This window comes from Gopherus flavomarginatus, chromosome 16, assembly GCF_025201925.1.
Source record: "Gopherus flavomarginatus isolate rGopFla2 chromosome 16, rGopFla2.mat.asm, whole genome shotgun sequence".
In the NCBI taxonomy this organism is placed as follows: Eukaryota; Metazoa; Chordata; order Testudines; family Testudinidae; genus Gopherus; species Gopherus flavomarginatus.
This window is the reverse complement of record NC_066632.1, coordinates 17,406,245-17,425,783: the sequence shown is the minus strand read 5'-3', so window position 1 is coordinate 17,425,783 and position 19,539 is coordinate 17,406,245. Positions and strand designations below refer to the sequence as shown.

The window sequence follows — 19,539 nt, the reverse complement described above, 5'->3', positions numbered from 1 at the left end:
AAGTCCCTTTTGGGTTGTAACTGGTGCTTGAAAGACATTCTCCTCAGTGACCGTATGTATTATGATCGATGTGTTTTCTTTCCGCAGCTGTAGATAGTGACTCGGGCAAAGAAATTGACTGCCAGTTATGTGGTGCCTGGTTTGAAACCAGAAAGGGGTTATCGAGTCATGCTAGAGCCCACCTGAGACACCTGGGAGTGAATGATCCAGATGCTAAAGGCTCTCCAATTGATGTTTTAAATGACCTCATCCAAAGTGAAGACTTCAAAAGCCGTCTTTCCTCTCTCCTCCCTAGTGAGAGAAAATCATTAGTGGAGGCTGGGAGCTCGGACAGACCCAGCCCAAAGAGCACAGCAGCAGCACCTGCAACAGGCATGAAACAACCACCTCCACCAAGGCCTTTGGGCAAACAGCCAGCGATCCTCTCACCTCACTCCCTTCCACCATCCAAGAAACTGAAGCCACAAACCCACAGGTTGTCAGCTGAGGCCAGTCTGCAAAGAAAACAGGGTCTTTCCTCCAGCGCGTACTGGGCTTCAGATGCTGGGATGTCTCCACTCAACCTCTGTAGGTTCTCTCTCATCACTGCCTCCTCTTCCCTCCTCCTCTCCCCCTTGTTTACATTAAGCAAGGCCTGATGCCACTCCCTATCAAGCCTTCACCATTGTTTGGCTAAAGCAGGGAACTGGGCATCAAAACTCCTGGGTTTTGTTCCCAGTGCTGGGATGGAGTATGGCCCAGGGGACTGGAAGTCAGGACTCCTGGGTTCTGTGTCAGGGCAATGACAGAGAATAAATGGCTCTTGGTCGCACACCTTTTTCCTTTTCCCCATAAAGTGTTCTCTCTCACCACTTTCTGAGCCAGCTTCTGTGTCCTTCCTCAGCCAGGCACACACACCATGTTTCTACCTCAGTTCTGAGTAGATAAAGAGCCCAGCCCCTTCCCTTCCAAGGTAACACCAGGCACCTGCTTGGGCACCATCCATTCAGGAATGAATCCTTGAGTCAAACGGGTTCTGACTGCTTGACCACCCAGATCAGGGAGGGGAGGCCAGGCTGTTTGGTGCTCTCACGTTGCAGAAAGCCTGTCGCCTTGTACAGGCTGAGCTCTCTCTCTGCTGCTCGATAGACAGGGACTGCTGCACTTTCTAGGGTACTCGGTGGCCTAACCTGTACAGTTATGTCATGGTGACTCAGTGCCTGGACCCTGCTAGAAAACGCAATGCTGGGTGTTTTCATCTTGGGTTGAAATTGCCCTGTCTGTCCTTGGCAGAGGGGGAATCAACCTCTCTTGTCCTTTCATTTCAGGCCAGCATTCATCAGGCCTTTGGCCTGAGTCTGGTCCCCATTCTGGGAGGGGGGTGTCTGTTTCCATTCTCCCCTTACCTTGGTGCAGAGAAGGAGGCAGGTTCTGCTTTCGCCTTCAGATGGGGAGGAGTGATCAGTGACTGTGGCTAGTTTGTGCGTTCTCTTCTCCATAAACTGGTGATTTAATGCTGACTGGCTGCTAAGCTTTCTCCCTTTCAAGCAGCCTGTAAGACGATGTGTAAGTTGCACCCACTCACCGCTAAGCATTTACCTCCAGGAGATTGCATGGCTCAGACTGCAGCTTGCTTATGGTGGCAAAAAATTATACTGCATCGTGTTACTCCTCTTGCTCCTTCCAAGCACACACTGAGAAATCAGGGTTTCCTGGATCATGCTGCAGGCAGGCAGATCTACAGAAACCAAGAGGGGATGGGGTTAAGGATACATTGCATTTGAAGGAAGAGTGCTCAGCACTTTGATTAGCCAAAAATGACAAGGACGCCCACATTTGGTTTAGCTGCTTGGTTGGACAGCAAACCAGTGCGTGATACAAGCCTGGGTTGCCGGGCTTCCTGGTGAGATCATTCCAGTGTCTGTGGGAAGGAGATTCAAACAAACGTGGAATGTATGTCTTCATCTGGGCTCTAGCATGCCTGCAGGTCCCCTTCCTTTACTCAGCACCCAACACACATAGACACCCACCTCTAAAGCCTTGGGCAAGCAGGACATGCACACAAAGGAAGACACTGAAATGACTATTCTCCCAGGTCTCCTGGATCACAGCTCCTACCAAGGCCTCCAGCCATTGCGGTTGCTGTGTCTAGGCTCACCAAGAGGGCCTGCTCTCTTCCCTACCATCAAAGCCTGCTCTGTCCTCCCTGCACTGCCCCTGCCTATCGCATTTCCCAGGGATCGTTCAGTGGTTTGATTCCTTTCATTGAGTTTGTTCCTGGATCAGCTTTGCCATTGTCTTGACTTCTGGCACGTGGAGTGTTTGCTTTGTGCTGTCTGGTTGGGGGGAATGAAATTCCTAGTGTCCCAGTGGCATAGGGCTGTGCCTGCCACGTGCTACAGTAAATGCACGTCTCCCCTCCTTGTTTCAGCCTCTGGATCGGAGCCCGTGAGGGATATCAGATGCGAGTTCTGTGGGGAATACTTCGAGAACCGGAAGGGGCTGTCCAGCCATGCCAGGTCCCACCTGCGCCAGATGGGGGTGACCGAGTGGTATGTCAATGGCTCCCCAATCGACACGTTGCGGGAGATCCTCAAGCGCAGAGCTCAGCCCCGGGGTGGCACCACAAACCCACCAACCCCAGGGCAGAAAGCCATGACCAAGACCGTCATCGGCAGCATGGGATCGCTGGAGCCTCACAGCCCAGGAGAGATTCATGTGCCCTCCATGCCCAAAAAGGTCCAGCAGCCAGGAAGTCCCATGGGACACTCTCCTACCTCCTCCCCTCCCCCAACAGCAAGGAAGATGTTTCCAGGGATGGCCCCTTCCTCTTTTCAGAAGAAACTGAAACAAGACCAAATGAGAATGGAGATCAAGCGAGAGATGATGTCTGGGAGCCTCCACGGTGAGCCCCATCCATCCAACAGGACCTGGTCTCCACGGGAGGAGATGTCCCCCCTGAACCTCTGTAAGTGTGAGCAGCGGCACTCCTGCTAGCATGGAGGGGTGACTTTGACTTTAGTGATCACCTGCCATAGTAGGCAAGAGTTTAGGGAGGATGGGGAGATCAAATCAGTGTTTGGCCACAGCATGGGACTGAGAGTCAGGACTCCTGGGTTCTGTTCCCAGCTCTGCCACTGGCCACTTCGGGCATGTTGTTTCCCGATCTGTTAATTGGAGATCACACTTATCTCTCGTAGGGCGGGTGACAATGTTGGTAGCGTGGTTTGAGATCCTTAGGTGCCACATTATAGATGCGGCAGAATATTAGCAGCTATGTTTAATCATATTTAACATGATGTCCCGGTGCCTCCTTGCTACAGAGATAGAGGGCTGCAGTAGCATAGGTATGGCTCACCAGCCTTTGCTGTTAGATCTTCTGTGGCGTGCAGGTTGACGGGGTGAGGGTGCGCCAGTCTGCAATGCCTGGTGAGCCTTCCAGTGGCGTGGGGCTGGATGCTGCCTGCGGATTGTAGGCACTCCCTTCTCTGTCTCTGCTCCCTGCAGCCTCCCGTGCTGACCCCGTGAGGGATATCCGATGTGAGTTCTGTGGGGAGTACTTCGAGAACCGGAAGGGGCTGTCCAGCCATGCCCGGTCCCACCTGCGCCAGATGGGGGTGACCGAGTGGTCTGTCAATGGCTCACCCATCGACACGCTGCGGGAGATCCTCAAGAAGAAGTCTAAGCCCTGTATGATCAAGAAGGAGCCCCATACTTCCAGCATTGAGCCCCCCAAGCCGATGGCAGAGGAAGGTGCAGCCCTCAAGTCCCCTGGGAAAATGCTGCAGGCCATGTCCCTCTCCCCACTGGGTGGAAGGACGGGGAAGCCCAGCCCCAGTGGTTCCAGCATGAGCCGGGAGATCTCACTCTCGCCACTCACCAACAAACCCCACGGGGGCTTCCTGACTCCACTCTCCGCCAAGCGGCCACTGCAGGAAGATCGTCTTGGGGGCCATGGCGAAGTGAAGCAGAAGACCTACATCCAGACCGAGCTGCCCTTCAAAGCCAAGGCGGCTCATGACAAGCCGGCACACACATGTAAGTGGGGGCGGGGGCAGGCAGAGAGCTGTGCCAGGGCTCCATTGTGGTGGGGGAGACAGGCAAAGAGCCCTGCAGGTACTGTGTCCCTTCACAGAGGGTCCAGTGGAGTGCCATGCCAGGGCCCCATCCTATAGAGAGGGATGGGTGGGTGGAGAGCCCTGCTTTGCTGTATCCCAAGGAGAAGGGGATAGGTAGCACTCTGCTGGGGTGTTAGCGCTTTCCTTCCCACTTCCCAGCAGAGAGACGCCCTGCTTTGTTGTCTCCTCTATTGCTGCCCCATCCCCAGAAACCAAGAGAGCATAAAGGGACGGGGGAGTCCACTGCTCTGGGTCCCAGATCTGGTGCCACAAACCTGCCACGTCACAAGAGCAACTTGTCTGGTACCAGAGGATGTTCTGAGCCCTTAGCCCAGGTACATCTATACTACAGCTGGGAGGCTGCTTCCCAGCACAGGTAGATGCACTCGCTCTGCTGAAGCTAGCATGCTAACAATAGCAGTGTAGCTGGGGTAGCATGGGCGATGGTTCGCACTAGCACCTGGATACAAACCTGCCCAGACCACCTGGTATGCATCCAGGTGGCTAGTCAGAGTTGCCCGCCTATGCTATTCCTGGCTACGCTGCTGTAAGAACTAGCCTCAGCAGAGCTAGCAGCTGTCTGTCTACCCATGCTGGGAAGTAGCCTCCCAGCTGCAGAGCAGACCAACATCCCGTGGGAGCTGGCTGAACAAGCAGTGAGAAGACCTCAGGGCACAGGCAGCAGGATTTAGTTTACCACCTCCCTACCGAGCTTGGCCTGGAAAGCCCCCTGCAGCACTCAGTGGACTACAAAGACCTTTGCCAGTGGTCTCTGGACACCGTATAGCCAAAGTAGCGCAATTCGCTACTGGGTAGCCTGGGCTAGTGGCCTGTGACCCACAGAATGGCCAGCAATCATCATGCAGCCCACTCCATCCCACAGCCCCCTGCAGATGCAAAGGATTGTGGGGAGTTGGGTCACAAGACAGTTCCAGCCATTTTGTAGGTTACAGACAGTAAGGGGCAGATTCCACAGCCTATGGAAATGCTGCTCCCTCACACACACACCCCCACCACCCCAGACCGACCCCGTGGAGGAGGAGGACTGGGGAGAGGGCCAGGGAGCAAGCAGCTCCTTCCTGTAGAATCCTAGCACCCCAGTGTTTCTTTGCTTTCCAGCTGCTGGGAGGTTCCCTGCTGGCTGCCAGCTACTTCCCAGGCCCTCTGCAAGCTTTCACTCCCTGCTCTCTCTGTCTCCAGCCAGTGAAGCCTGCTGTGAGCTCTGTGGCCTCTACTTCGAGAACCGCAAGGCACTGGCCAGCCATGCCCGGGCTCATCTGCGGCAGTTTGGTGTGACTGAGTGGTGCGTGAATGGCTCACCCATAGAGACGCTGAGCGAGTGGATCAAACACAGGCCCCAGAAGGCCGGGGCCTATCGCAGCTACATCCAGGGGGGCCGACCCTTCACCAAGAAGTTCCGCAACTCGTCCCACTCACGGGAGCAGGACAGCACAGGGAAGAGGCTGCCCCTGGGCCTGCAGCCAGGCACCATGCCCCTCATGAGCAAGAGCCTGGTGGGCGAGATGGGGCACAGTGAGCCCAGCAAACTTCTGGATAGGGGCAGTGGTGGGGGCGGTGAGCGGCCCATGGTCACCTCTCCCCTGTCACTGGTGAAGGTGGAGGAGCATCGCCAGAACATCAACAGTGAGTTGGGAACCACCTCTTATTGCTCCTGAACTCACTGCCAAGCAGGAGCATGCAAACACCTTTACCCTGGGGTGTCTCTGGGGATGCTGTGGGCTGGCAAAGCTTGGGAGACCCTTGTCCAGAGCACTGCCCCCGGAGGGAGGGAAGGATGAGCCCACAGGTGGGCAGTCAGCATCCTGTGTTTCCTGTCCTCTCTTCCCAGCCAATGCACCACATGATGACACAGTTCCTGTTGGTGACAGGTGGTGGGATCCATGGGCAGCAAATGAAGCTTCCCCTTGGGCATGCTAGCCCCCTGCCCTGCCTCTTCCTGCCAAGGCCACACCTCCACTTGCTGCTCTCAGCCCTCCTGTGGCTCCTGGGTGGGGGGGGCCTGAGAGCTAATCATAGAATATCAGGGTTGGAAGGGACCAGCCCCTTGCTCAAAGCAGGACCAGACCTCAGTCAGCTGGGACCATGATGAAGAGAATTCAAAGCCTGTAGCCTCTTCCTCCCCGCACAATGGCAGAGCTCTGAGTTTGGAGACCCTCCCCTGTTCTGTCCATCGTGGCCCATGCCATTCCGCCCTGAGGCCGTGGTGGGGGGAGATTTTTCCAGGGACTCCAAATTGCCAGAGGCCCCTGGGCACAGGCCCCATGGGCGAGTGCAATAATCCACCACTGCCTTTTCTCTCCCCCATACCCCCCAACCATTACTCACTGCCCATGGTGGGATTATACGGCCAGTCCCCTGGGATGGGAAGCAGGGTGAGGGGAAGGGGGGCATAGTGGGCCCTTGCAGCTCAGCATCAAGCTTGTAGCCTGGGTGACGTGCCTGCCAATGGTGCTGTGTTCTGAAGATGCCTCTTCTGTCCTAGAGTTTGAACGAAGACAAGCCAAACCCCCAGAGGCCTCCCTCTCCCGAGAGGAGGAGGCCAGCGACTTCCAGCAGAAAATGGAGGAAGCTCGCCAGCCAGCACCCAGGATGAGACCAGTGCCCTCACTGGTCCCCAGGCCTCCACAGACATCCTTGGTGAAATTTGTGGGTAACATCTACACCCTGAAGTGCAGGTATGTCTACAGAGAGGGCTCCCTGCTCCCCCATCCGGAGTGCTGGATGGCACCCAGTCCACAGCACTGTCTCCTTGAAGGCATGGACTCCTGGCAGTGACTGCAGTACGTGCAGAGAGACCCCCACCTATGTGTAGCCTTTCACAGTGATTCCTAATGCCAGCAGCTGTCCATCAGCCTGCCATCAGTGCCTTTAGTCTTAGAGCCCTTTCGTACTGTGTGACGCTAGCCAGTCCTAGCTATGACACCCCTCTTCCTTTAAGGTCTTTCCCAGTATTTGCCTGCTTGGAGTTTAAGGTAACGTTTGGTTTCCAGAAAGGGCCATGTCTGTCTGTCTGGTGCTGAGATCAGTGGTAGCTGCTTCCCCGAGACTGGCTTCTCTGGATGCCTGACAGTCAATGCAAAGTCTTGACAGTTAATTAAACAACCTCCTCCAATGCACTGCGCATGTCTGCATCCTCTCCCCCCATTTGTTTGCTCCTTAGAGTTGGACGGCAGTGCCCAGAACAATGGGGTTGGTCCCAACTGGAGCCATAATAGAAATATTGAATGAGCATCTCGTCCAGGGTCTGACATTGTTCCCCCTTTCCCTCCCATGGGTGCAGGTTCTGCGAGGTGGAGTTCCAGGGCCCTCTCTCCATCCAGGAGGAGTGGGTGCGACATCTCCAGCGACACATCCTGGAAATGAATTTCTCCAAAGCCGACCCCCTGCACAGCGAGCCAGAGGCCCCTGAGGTGCAGGCCGTAGCTGAGGCTCAGTAACGGAGCCCGCTGGCCAGCGTCCCTCTGCCCCTCTCTTGTACGAGCACGTTTCCAAAGGAGCACGCTGAAGGACTCTGCTGCAGACGGTTACCAAAGGGAGGTAGCTAAATTCTTACTGCTGGGCTCTGCAGCCTCCCAGAGCCCAACTTCCCCTATGCTGACTCACATTGCATGGGAGTGCCCGCATTGAGCACTACGTGACATAAGACATTCTTCTGGGGGAGACAACCATTACAGACTGGAGATGGGACCCCATGGGGCTCCCATGAAGCAGGCAAGGAGGCTGCTGCACGGAATCCTGATGGGTGTGAAATGAGACTCATTTTCCCAGCTGGGAACAGGAGCTCCCTGCAAAAGGAGATGAATGTGGGGATCCCTCTTTCCTGCTAATGAATGCAGATTAGTCCAGAGACTTTGGTCCAGGGAGGGGAGTGCGTGTTTGCTCTGTTGCGATTCAGGTTTCTATGAGAATTGCGAACATGACAGTCCATCAGGCCATCTGTAACAAGATAGGGAGAGAGGAGAAAGCAACTCTGTCTGTGACGGTGAATGTTGTTAATTATGTATATGGCCCTAGAGTTAATGTATATTCGATTCCTTAGACGATGATTAATTTAGTTCACGTAGATGTCAGAGTCCATTCTTACTGGGTTGCGCTGCATGTTACCCATCCCCCTCCCCCAGACAATACATCATTGGTCAACTTCATCCCACACATTAAATGGCAAGTCATGGATTTACTGATCCTCCACCTGTCTCGTAATGTCTGCATTCATTCTTCCCCTCCCCACAACTTCTTGCTGTCCAGTTGTCGTCCTAACCATTTCACTTGAGATTGTGCAGTGCCCCACGGGTTTCTGTTGCTGTTAGCTTCCCGAGGCGGTGACCCAACACTACCAGAGGGGGGAGCTTTAGGCTGCACGCTGCCTTCCTTTCCTTTCTTAGCCTTCGATTTGTAGAATGTCTTAAGGTCTCTGCAGTGCGACCTCTCGCCCCACCTGTCTGAAGGGTGGGTGTGTAAACTCCTGACTGAGTTCAGGTGTGTAAATACCAGCTAAGTCTATCCCAAGAGGCATGACAGCAGGCATGGGCTTCCAGGGTTCTTTGGGGAAGTGCTGAGTGCTACTAACACTTTTCCTGCCAATTCAGACTCCAAAAGAGCAACAGTGGCGGTCGCCAGCTCTCTCCAGGAGAACCTGGACGTTCTGCACACAGCCCTGCTCGCTGTTGCTTTTTATGTGTAGCTGCATAGAACCTCAACTTTTTTAACTCTAGTTTTGTGTAGAAATAACGAGCATTCATTTTTATTTGGAATCCCAAGCTGAGCAGAGCTTGGAGGGAATTTACCTTTTAACTTTTTTCATTGGGCATATTCTGGTTATTAATGTACCTAGGAATATGTAAATTAGATTAAACTTCTCTTCTGGAAACTAAGCCAAGCATCCTACAGTGTGTGAATTTATATTATCCAGACAGAAAGGAGAGGGAATCGGATGTTGTTTGCACAGGGGACCATCACAATTTAAGAGGCAAAATTCCTTTTGTGATGCTTTGATAGATAAACCCAGTTGGGAGTTTTCTATGAATTGTTACCTCTTTATTTACTGACCAAAAGTCAGCTTGGGAAGATTCGCTTTTAGGAATTTCTGCAGATGTTTTTCCAAGTATCTTTAGATTTTTTCACTAGCAGGAAATCTCCCCCACCGCTCCCATTACTGGTTCAGAATAGAATGGCTGCAGAAGGCAACTCAAACCAGAGTCAGCAAAACCATGTAACTGTAATTCACATTTATTCACTGCAGTGACGGGCACCAATTTCAGTTCACAAACTCTGATCCTAGAAGTGATCGCTATGACTGATCTGACCAGCTGTATCCAGAGACTAGAATTTTTTGTAGGAGCTAGATAACAGCAGGTTGTCTAGACAGAGCTAATCTCATAAAAATCAATCATTAAACACCAGTTTAAAGTGAATCTTTCCACTCACATGGTAACCGAGCTGCCCAGAAGGGAAGGTGTAGCAGTGCCTCTGCCTAGTGCAGGTGTCTGAAGGCAGCCAGCAATGAGGATCCATCCATGGAGGCTCTCCACAGGTTCATGCAACACAAAGCTAAGGCCTGTCCACGTTGCAAGGAGCTCAGAAACTTATAGAAGGGCCCCTAGGAATGCTAGCTTCAGCCTCTGTACATCTCATCAAGGTCAAGGCCTCCCTCCAGTCATACGGAATAGGCCAGAGAATTTCACCCAGTGACTCCTGTATCTTGTAGTTGAGCTGGAGCTTGTATTTTGCTGAGAGCTGGGATTGTCGATTAATCTCACCTACTATAGGAAACCATGTCTGTTTTCTCTGCTGCTGCCTCCTGCTCCGTGGGAATGGGAGGGGCAGAAAAAAGTCAGGTCTGATTTCTCTGATCCCCTGCGGAAGCTCTGAGTTGAAGTGAACTGAGCCAGCCTCCTAAGGCATTTCCCACCTCCAAGCCATGTGTATGCTTGGAAAATAGGTGTAATATCCTCACAGAGCCAGGGCAAAGGTAGAGTGTTGCCTGGGAGCAGCTGGTCAAAGTGAACCCTTGAGCACATAACCCCAGAAAGCATTGCAGCGTACCTCTCTCCCTGCTCCCGGTGTTCCACAGGACTGGTCCAGCTGCTCTCTTTGGAGAGGGGTGACTTTGGGCCCAGCAGGAGTTTGGATTTGAATAAACTCTTTGGTTACTATTACATTGACCAGTCAGTTGTGTTTTGGGGGGGTTGCATAATTCTCCCTGCTAAGTCCCATTCTCAGAACTCCCCCGGACTTTTGTTAAACACACACCAGGAAGTACAGTGAAAGCCTCTGAAACTCTGCGCTTTGAGCTTTTCTTATTCCCTGTAGCTGTCCAAGGGAAAGATTCCGTGGCATTGCTTGTAGTTTGGGGTCTTGTCCAAATCTCCTTTTCCCTTTGACAAAACACAAAGAAAAGTCATAAGGCTGGACAAGGCAGCATCTCTTCTTGCTGGGAGGTTACCAGTGTGGTAAGCAACTTTAGTAGTGCCCCTGAGAGCTGGCCAGCTGTTACCAGCATTGGGCTCTTTGAAGCACCACCACATCCCATGCTGCTATGATAAAGGCAGGCTCAGTGTGGAGTTGATGTGATGGCTGAGTCTCTCTTCAGGTGACAAGGAAAGGACGAGAGTGACATGCCAGGGAGAGTGTGGCCACCAGAACTAGATTGGTCTTTATAAATATATCAGAGGGATAAATATTAGGGAGGGAGAGGAATTATTTAAGCTTAGTACCAGTGTGGACACAAGAACAAATGGATATAAACTGGACACTAGGAGGTTTAGACTTGAAATTAGACGAAGGCTTCTAACCATTAGAGGAATGAAGTTCTGGAACAACCTTCCAAGGGGAGTAGTGGGGGCAAAAGACATATCTGGCTTTAAGACTAAGCTTGATAAGTTTATTGAGGGGATGGTATGATGGGCTAGCCTAATTTTGGCAATTAATTTGGCAATTGATCTTTGATTATCATCAGGTAAGTATGCCCAGTGGTCTGTGATGGGATGTTAGATGGGTTGGGATCTGAGTTACTACAGAGAATCCTTTCCTGGGTGCTGGCTGTTGAGTCTTGCCCACATGCTCAGGGTTTAACTAATTGCCATATTTGGGGTCAGGAAGGAATTTTCCTCCAGGGCAGATTGGCAGAGGCCCTGGAGGTTTTTCGCCTTCCTCTGCAGCATGGGGCATGGGTCAGTTGGAGGATTCTCTGCAGCCTGAGGTCTTTAAACCACAATTTGAGGACTTCAGTAACTCAGACACAGGTTAGGGGTTTGTTACAGGAGTAGGTGGGTGAGATTCTGTGGCCTGCATTGTGCAGGAGGTCAGACTAGATGATCATAATGGTCCCTTCTGTCCTTAAAGTCTGTGAGTCTATGGTGGGCAGGACTCCACCAAATCAGATAGGAGGAGAGCTGCTGCTTGTGCTGGCCCAGGCAGATCAGGGCATCTTTTGGGAGCAGAAGAGATAGGTTGGGGTTGCAGAGCTGCACCCTGATAGCACTGCTCGCTCGCTTCCCTGTTCTTCAGTAGAGTTGAGCTCTTCAGTTTGCAACCTCCAGTCACTAAGGAATCCAGGAAGGAGGCAATAGCCTCATCTCCTCAGAGCTACCCAACAAAACACTCCTCCAGGGATTCCAGCCAGATCACCTTTATAGAATCGCTCAGCACACCATTGTGCCACCTGTGGCCTTGGGCATGGGGGGACAGGTGTTAGCAATCCCAAACTGGTGTGGTGGGGGGGAGTGTTTTACCTTTAAACACAGCCAGCTGATGCAGGCTTTGTATTGCCAGCTTCTGCTTAGTGTTAGAGACCATGCTGTGCTCTGATTACCCTTCACTTGCTTTCAGCAATTAAAATCCAGGCCTCTTGCACAACACAGCCCACTGTTCAGCTGCACACGCTGGCTGGAATATGTGACAGACTCCAGCTCCTGCAGGGGTGGAGATGATAAAAAATCAGAGAAGACTGAATCTTACTGCATTGCTGCAGCAAGGTCATAGGGGATCCAACGGGGCCACAGCAAATCCACTGGTGTTTGGTAGGAGAAGCCCAAGACAACCATCCATCTGGGAAGGGGGTTGGGTGCAAAGGCTGAAGGGAGCAGCTGTGGCAGGGGATGTATAGTGGAAGCAGAGATGACCTGTAACTCTTGATGGGGAGTGTCACAATTTAAAGGTTGGGGGATGGCACATTACACCCTACATGTTGCCTCTGGTCTTTTCCCAATCCTCCGATGCCCCCCACACACTCTCCAAGCTGGCACCACCTTGCCCCCAATCATCTCAGCACCTGCCACACTTACCTCTCCCATTGCCTCCGTGTTGCAGGCACAGCGCAGGCTGGGTTGAGTTCCAGACACCTACCACCTGAGCAGCTGTGGGCGAGGAAGGGATGGGAATCAGAGGGCTTCCCTCTAGCCAAGCTGTGCTGCCACCCCATCACTCTTGCCTTCAGGCACCTCCTAGCAGGCCCCAGAGGGAGCACTAGAGGCCGATGCCTTTCCCAGGCACATCCCCCTCAGCCATGCTCAGCTCAGCTCTCACCCTGGCAGAAATCTGGGGGGAGAGGGTGACCCCCACCCATCCACTATGAGTCCCCATGAGTCACGATGCACTGTTCTCTAACCATTCCAGTCACTGGGCACTAATAGAGATGACAAGTCAATCTTATTGTTCAGAATTGGCTTGTCCTTGTTGTGATTCTTTCCCCTGCTCCCCAAGTCATATGGCCACAGCCCCACCTCTGTATCCAAGGGCTGGGACCCTTCAGGCTCTGCAGCCACCGTGATGCTTTGTGGGGACTCAAGAATACAGCATCTCCTGTGTGTGTCATTCTGGCTGGGTAGCACAGTCCTTCCTTCTCTTGCAGTGAAGCTGCTCCCCAGCCGACTGCGGAGATGGCCACTTGGAGCCATGGGTTTCAGCTGATGCACAGGGTGGCCAAGGGCCAGGTGATATGCTGCCCCTCTACCACCCTTAGCATATTTGTTATCAGGCAGGGGTATTGCTAGGACTAGAACGTGGCCAACGAGGCACTTGTTCCTCCCAGCTAAATGCCAAGGTGTGGCTTAAGACCTGTGCCTTTTGCTTCTGTCCTTGCTGCCCTTTTTGCCACTGGAGGCCCCATAAGACCTGCACTGCACATGCCCCCTGGCTCCCTAATCTCCTCCTGGTCCACGCACAGGCCGGGGTTTCTTGCTAACCTGGTTTCTGGACCTGTTGGCTGTATCTGCATGGAAGGTTTTCCAGCTGGTCCCTCCAGGAGGCACTAAACACCTCGTCCACAGGATTTACATCTCACGGACCACATGTGTGTTCGGCTTCGGAGTATGGCCAGCCTGCCAGAGGCCAGACAGCAGGCAAGCAAACAACTATGGGCAATGCGGGGTGACCAGTGCACAGTGCTCCTCCAGCTCCTGGGGAAGAGGTAGTACCTGATTCACTGCCCCAGGCACATGCAGATAGGGTACTTTGTCTTTACCCTCAGTCTGAAGCGTGGACTACACTACACTGTTAGGTCATTGTAAGCACCTTGTTCATCCTATTTGTATATGTGTCTGCAGCCACACAGTAAAACCACCTCCCTGAACCACCATGAGCCATGATCAACATGTGATGCTTTGCAAATCTAGACACTGCCTAGCCTATGTCAACCCCCAACAGTCCTCCAGCAGCTGGCCCACAATGCCCCATTCCCAGTGACAGTGACTGCTTTGGTCACAATTGCAAACTCCACTACCTGGGTCATGGAGACTGACAACCCTGCCCCCAACTTTAAAGCCTCCTGCGTGTTTTTGAAATGCCTTGATGCCCAGCATGGTGTGCATGCCTGGCACCACTCTCCAATGGACCAGGCCAGCTCCATGCACTAGACACATTTCTGCCTGCAGGAGACGGGATCACCTGGCCTTCCGATGAGCAGAGGCTGTGCGGGTAGAACTACAGAATAGCTGTAGAAATGTGGCCATCTATGACCAGATTGCACAGAGGATGCAGGTGACAGCATATGACAAGGATCAGCAGCAGTGCCACATGAAAGTGGAAGAACAGCAGTAGGCATACCATGGCTAGGGAGGCCAACAATCAATCTGGCGCTGATCCCCAGAGCTGCCAGTTTTACTACAAGCTGCATGCTGTACTTGGCAGAGATCTCTCCAGCACCCGACAGGCCATAGTGGATACCTCCAAGGACACCAAAACAGAAACCATTCCTGTGAGCAGGGGAGACATGGCAGCTGGTGGTCCAGCTATGCCATGAGCCAGAACCTGTTCAAGACTCCACTGCAGTCTAGCCAGTCCCTCCAACTGGACATGGACAAGCCCCGTGAGGGGAGAACCACCTTGGGTACGTGTGCGTATGCATGTTCTCTTGCAGTGTTTAAATGTAAAGGTGGCACCCAGTCCAGCCCCCACATTAAGAAGACAAAGGTATCGACTTTTCATTGTTTTATTTATACGAGAGCGGTGGCAGTGCAACAGACAGAGGAGTAGTTGGCGTGTGCAGTTCATTCTTCTATAGGGTTAGGCAGGGAGATGGAGCAGTTTGTTTATATACTTAGGGATGTTCTTTGCATCCTCCTGAGAGAGCTCAATGAAACATCCATTGAGGTACTCTGCAATCCTCTTGCAGTCTTCTCCTGAAGGTTGCATGGGATGGCAGCCTTATTTCCTACCCCATAGTAGGATTCTATCCCATGCCACTCAGACATGAATTCAGCTGGCTCCATTGCAGTTAACAGGCTAGTGGCATGTGGGCCTGGGCAGCTTCAAGTTGCCAGCAACAGCCTTGCTTTCTTGTGCCTTTGATACCCTCAGGAGTGAGAGAGCAGCTAACATCACCACCACCTGTGGACAATAGTGCCGATATTCAGTGCCAGTGCCCTATGCTCATATCCATGGAAACAGGACCCAAAATGTTATTGTTTAATACAATCAAAACTCTTAGTGCCTTTCTCCTTTCCCACCCCCACCCCCTCTTCATGGGCCATACTCCCTGGGGCTGGAGCCTATGTTGTGCAGAGGCGAAGTGTCAATAAGCATGTCTTATTTTTAAAAAATGGGAATAAAGGAAGGGAGTTCAGAAACTCCCAATTTCCGTTGTGACTGTAAATCCAATGATAGTAGTATAAGGGCCCCACCATCAATCAAACCCTAACCTTGCCCCTTGACCCCTTAAGCCCTGCCCCTTGATCGCTCTCCATCTGTCACCAGAAGTCCCACCCTATGGGGGTATTACTTCCAGGGTCAAGATGGCCACATGACCAGAAGCAAGATGTGTCATGTGATCCCTCTAAGAACTCCCCCCACAGCCCTCTACCAATCAAGATGGGTTTTGCCCCGACAGGACCACCCTGAGAGGAGATATTGACCAATCAGGGTGAGTTCCGGGGCAGGATGACCCATCCGGAGTGGGTTGTGTGACCCCTCTAAGAACTCCTCCCAAGGCCTTCTGCCAATCAGAGTGCAGCACTATTACCCTATAAGTCCCAGTGCCAGACAGAGGAGGCCATCTCTTACCAAGGACACGTGTTTTAGAAATCGTGGAAAGGCTGCTGAGAGGAAACATGGACTCCTTCACCTCCCCTGCGAGAACTTCTGACTTTGTTTTAGCCCCTCAGCACCTTTGGACTTGGGTGGAGAAAGCACTACATCAGCGACAGTTCCGAGGAGGACCCTTTGACCCAGCCATTGATGGATACGCCGGAACCTGACCCTGAAACCCTTATGATGCACTCCGATGAGCATGATGGCCCCCTTAGAGGTGCAAGGCAGTTGCAGCTCAGGGGAGTCACCAGCAGACAAGGAGAACGGAAAAGATGTTCCACAGGTAAATGAATGAAGCAACAGCTGAGGAGAGGGTGTAATGGGTTAGGAACCGGGGCTTGTGTAAATTAAAAACAAGCAGTGGGGTGCTTACACGGTTTCTTTTCTGAAAATCTCTCAACAGCTCGACGATGCCTTTCTAGAGGCCTTTGAGAACTTACACATCGGTAGCCCTATGGGAGTAAATATATTGTGTGTCAGCTGTTTTTGCTCATGTCTGAGACACAGATCTCAAGAAGAAAAGGACAAAATGGAAGAATGAACCAGCTCAGACTCCCTTATGGTAGGGGTTATGGCGTCCATTTTTACAGGCGGCTGTAAAAGGTCATGTTAAACCAGACGATTAATAAAACTTATTTAAATGTGTCAATATGAATGTATCCCCTTTCATACTTGTGGTAGTAAAAGACATTACCAGTAAGAGTCATGTCTACACAGACGGCTCTGTTAAAGAAAATATATTACACCCCCGGGAAAGTTGGGAGCTTTGGCGGGGGGGGAAATCCTCTTTTTCAAGTGGCCAGAAAGCATAATAAAACTTTAAATAGAAGACAGGTAACAGCTTGGCTTTCAGACCAGGATGCTTACACTTTACATAAACCAGCTCGAATACGTTTTAAAAGAAACAAGACCATTGTTTCAGATGTGGATGTGCAATGGCAGGCAGATTTGGTGGATATGCACTGGTTCTCCAAACACAACAGCGGTTTTAAGTCCATCTTAACAGTGATAGACATTCTGTCCAAATATGCCTGGGTCTTAGGCTTAAAAGACAAGATGAGTGGTGAGGTATCCAAGGCCTTTAAAGCTATTTTCAGAAAAGGTTGCGTGCCTCAAAAATTACAAACTGATCGGGGGAAAGAATTTTTAAACAAACCTTTAAACAGATTGTTAAAGAGGCATGGGGTTCACCATTTTGTTACTAATAATGAAGTCAAAGCAGAGGTTGTGGAGTGATTTAACAGAACTTTAAAAACTAGGATGTGGAGATATTTTACAGCCCATAACACCTTTCGCTATGTTGATGTCTTACCGGACTTTATAAAGAGTTTCAACCAGAGCTTTCACAGAACTATACATACCAGACCCGCTGATGTTAACCCTTCACATTCTCAGAAGGTATGGAAAGTGGTTTACGGAGATGGTTTTAAAATAAAACCAGTTGTTGCCCCTTTTAGCAAAGGTGACCACGTGAGACTATCTAAAACCAGAGGTGCTTTTGAAAAAGATTATGAACAGACGTTTACCCATGAGAGATTCATAGTGGATGAAGCATTAACCAAGGGCCAGAGACCTGTATACCAATTAAAAGATTACGAGGGTGAGGCAGTTACTGGATCTTTTTACCCTGAAGAATTACAAAAAGTAAACCCCAAACGAGACAGGATTTATAGGATTGAAAAAGTTCTAGCGGAGAAAGGAAAAGGGAGAAAAAAGCAGCTACTGGTGAAATGGTTGGGGTGGCCCGATAAGTTTAACAGCTGGGTGGAAGCTTCTCAACTCTGACATTTAGACACAAACAAACAAAAAAATTCCTCCTACAAAGAGAGAGAGAGAAGAAGAAAAAAAGCAATGGCGGGTTTTACATTACTTTGCCCTGCAGTTTTTCCCCAAAACACCGTCTTGAACTTTACAATACGGCTAAGCAAGCCCTTGGATCTCCCGGGTGCCTGGGAGGTGGGATTAGTGGAAATACAATACACACAGCTGGAATACTACCAATGAAGACATCCCTTTCAAAATCATCTTTGGAGATACGACGTGGAATTTCATCCTACGACAAGGTTATTACTTGACCATACCCGAATTACTGGATCATATGAACAGCACTGTGGCTTATCATCCCGGACCACCTGAGGTGGTCATGAACTATGAACGTGTGGGTAGAAAAGTTAGACTTAAATCTACCGATTTTATGTATATGTTTTCTACTGGCAGGGAGCTAGCTAACATTCTGGGTTTGGGCCTCAAACGCAACGTCCAAAAATTCCCCTTCTCGACAGACATCACAGGGGGTTTTAACTCCTTGTATCTGTACACGGATATCGTAGAACACCAGTTTGTGGGAGACTTTTCAGTTATGCTGCGTCCCTGTCCGAGGAAGGAACAACGAGTTTGTTACCATCACCTACTATAAACCTCATTACGTCCCTGTCAGTAAACACCACAATCGACACCATCACCATTGAAATAAAAACAGATCAGAACAGAAGCGTCTCATTTCACTTTGGCAAGATGATCGTCAAGCTGCATCTGCGCCGTGAAGAGAGTGAGGTTTCTAAAGAGCAAAACACTATTATAGCAATCCTAAAAAATTATGGCAACTCCACCACCTACAGGAACTATTACAAAGCCCAGGCTGGATACACCCTTCCCGGATATCATGGCCCGCCCCCCTCCCCCGGTGATGTACAGGGCTGGTGTGGATGGAATATTTCATAGCCTCTTTCAAAAAGCTGTACCGCTTTTGAGGAGGGGGCTAGAGATTATTAAACCCCACGTAAACACCACCGCTCAAAACATAGCTAAAGACGTGGTAGGTCATGTCTCCCGCGCCATTCTGGAGAAGGTGGGGAATACAGCTTCTCAGGAAGGATCAGGGCTGATGTACATTAAAAGGAGGAAGAGAAAGAGAAATACGTCATACCCACAATGCACAGGTCCCCCAAAACCCTTTAAATGAGGGGCTTTGATGTGCAGGGCCGGCCATAAGCAAAAGTCCAAGAGGAAGCCTGGGCGAAACAGGAGACGCGCTCTGCCTGGTAAAAGAGATATTTTAATCAACATGGCTTTTGTTCACTGCGGGTCTGAAGTGTGCACCAAATCCGAACTAGACTTGTTTCAAATAGCCCCTATGCAGACCAGCATTGAGAAAAGCATCTATATCGAGGTGCCGCCTCTGTCAGCCGTTACAGCGTCTACCCCCATTGACTTTTTTATAGCAGTGAATGGCATAGATTATATGGATTTAAACAACACGCTGCTGTACCTGTGTTTCAAGATTGTAAAAGGAGACGGAACTGAACTTGCCGTGGACGCCGAATTGGGCCTGGTGAATTACCCTGTGGCCTCTATTTTCAGTCAGTTGGATGTCACGCTGGGAGACCGCCTCATAAGCCAAAGCAACAACTGTTCCCCTTACAGGGCCTTTATAGATTTGGTGCTCAATTACAGTGACGACACCCTCGCCATGCAATTTTCCGCCATCCTGTTTTACAAAGACACTGCTGGACAACATGAAAAAACAGAATTGGATGTCGGGAATCTGGGGTTTGTGAGGCTGCTGGGCCATCTACACAGCGACCTGTTTTTTCAAGAAAAACCTTTGTTGAACGGAGTGGATGTGAAAATTAAACTGACGCACAGTAAAGACGCTTTCTGTTTAAAGCCTTCAGCCGCACTGCCCATTAAACTGCACATTGTATCAGCGTCCCTTTTTGTGAAGAAAGTACAGGTGGCCCCGGGTGTCTGTCTGGGGCACGCGGAGGCCCTGCTTACCGCTAATTCTAAATACCCCGTGGACCGTGGGGGAATGAAAGTGTTTAGCATCCCTGTAGACAGCAGGGTCAATAACCAGGAGAACCTGTTTTTGGAACAGTTACCCAAAATGCTTGTCCTA

The 19,539-nt window shown here is 51.0% G+C and overlaps 1 protein-coding gene across 10 annotated transcripts in view; it reads left to right on the top strand.

Moving 5' to 3' along the window:
• Positions 1-8,989, top strand: part of WIZ (WIZ zinc finger) — a 160,209-nt gene extending 151,220 nt beyond the window's left edge. For 9 of the 10 annotated variants that reach the window (XM_050925742.1, XM_050925737.1, XM_050925736.1 and 6 more), the window contains 6 exons: positions 88-567; positions 2,411-2,947; positions 3,487-4,017; positions 5,298-5,741; positions 6,601-6,793; positions 7,399-8,989. In XM_050925742.1, coding sequence (XP_050781699.1) covers positions 88-567; positions 2,411-2,947; positions 3,487-4,017; positions 5,298-5,741; positions 6,601-6,793; positions 7,399-7,555 — 2,342 coding nt within the window. In that variant the 3' untranslated portion in view covers positions 7,556-8,989. The remainder of the gene's footprint in view (positions 1-87; positions 568-2,410; positions 2,948-3,486; positions 4,018-5,297; positions 5,742-6,600; positions 6,794-7,398) is intronic. The other variant, XM_050925739.1, reaches the window with a different exon arrangement.
• The last annotated feature ends 10,550 nt before the right edge of the window (positions 8,990-19,539 follow it).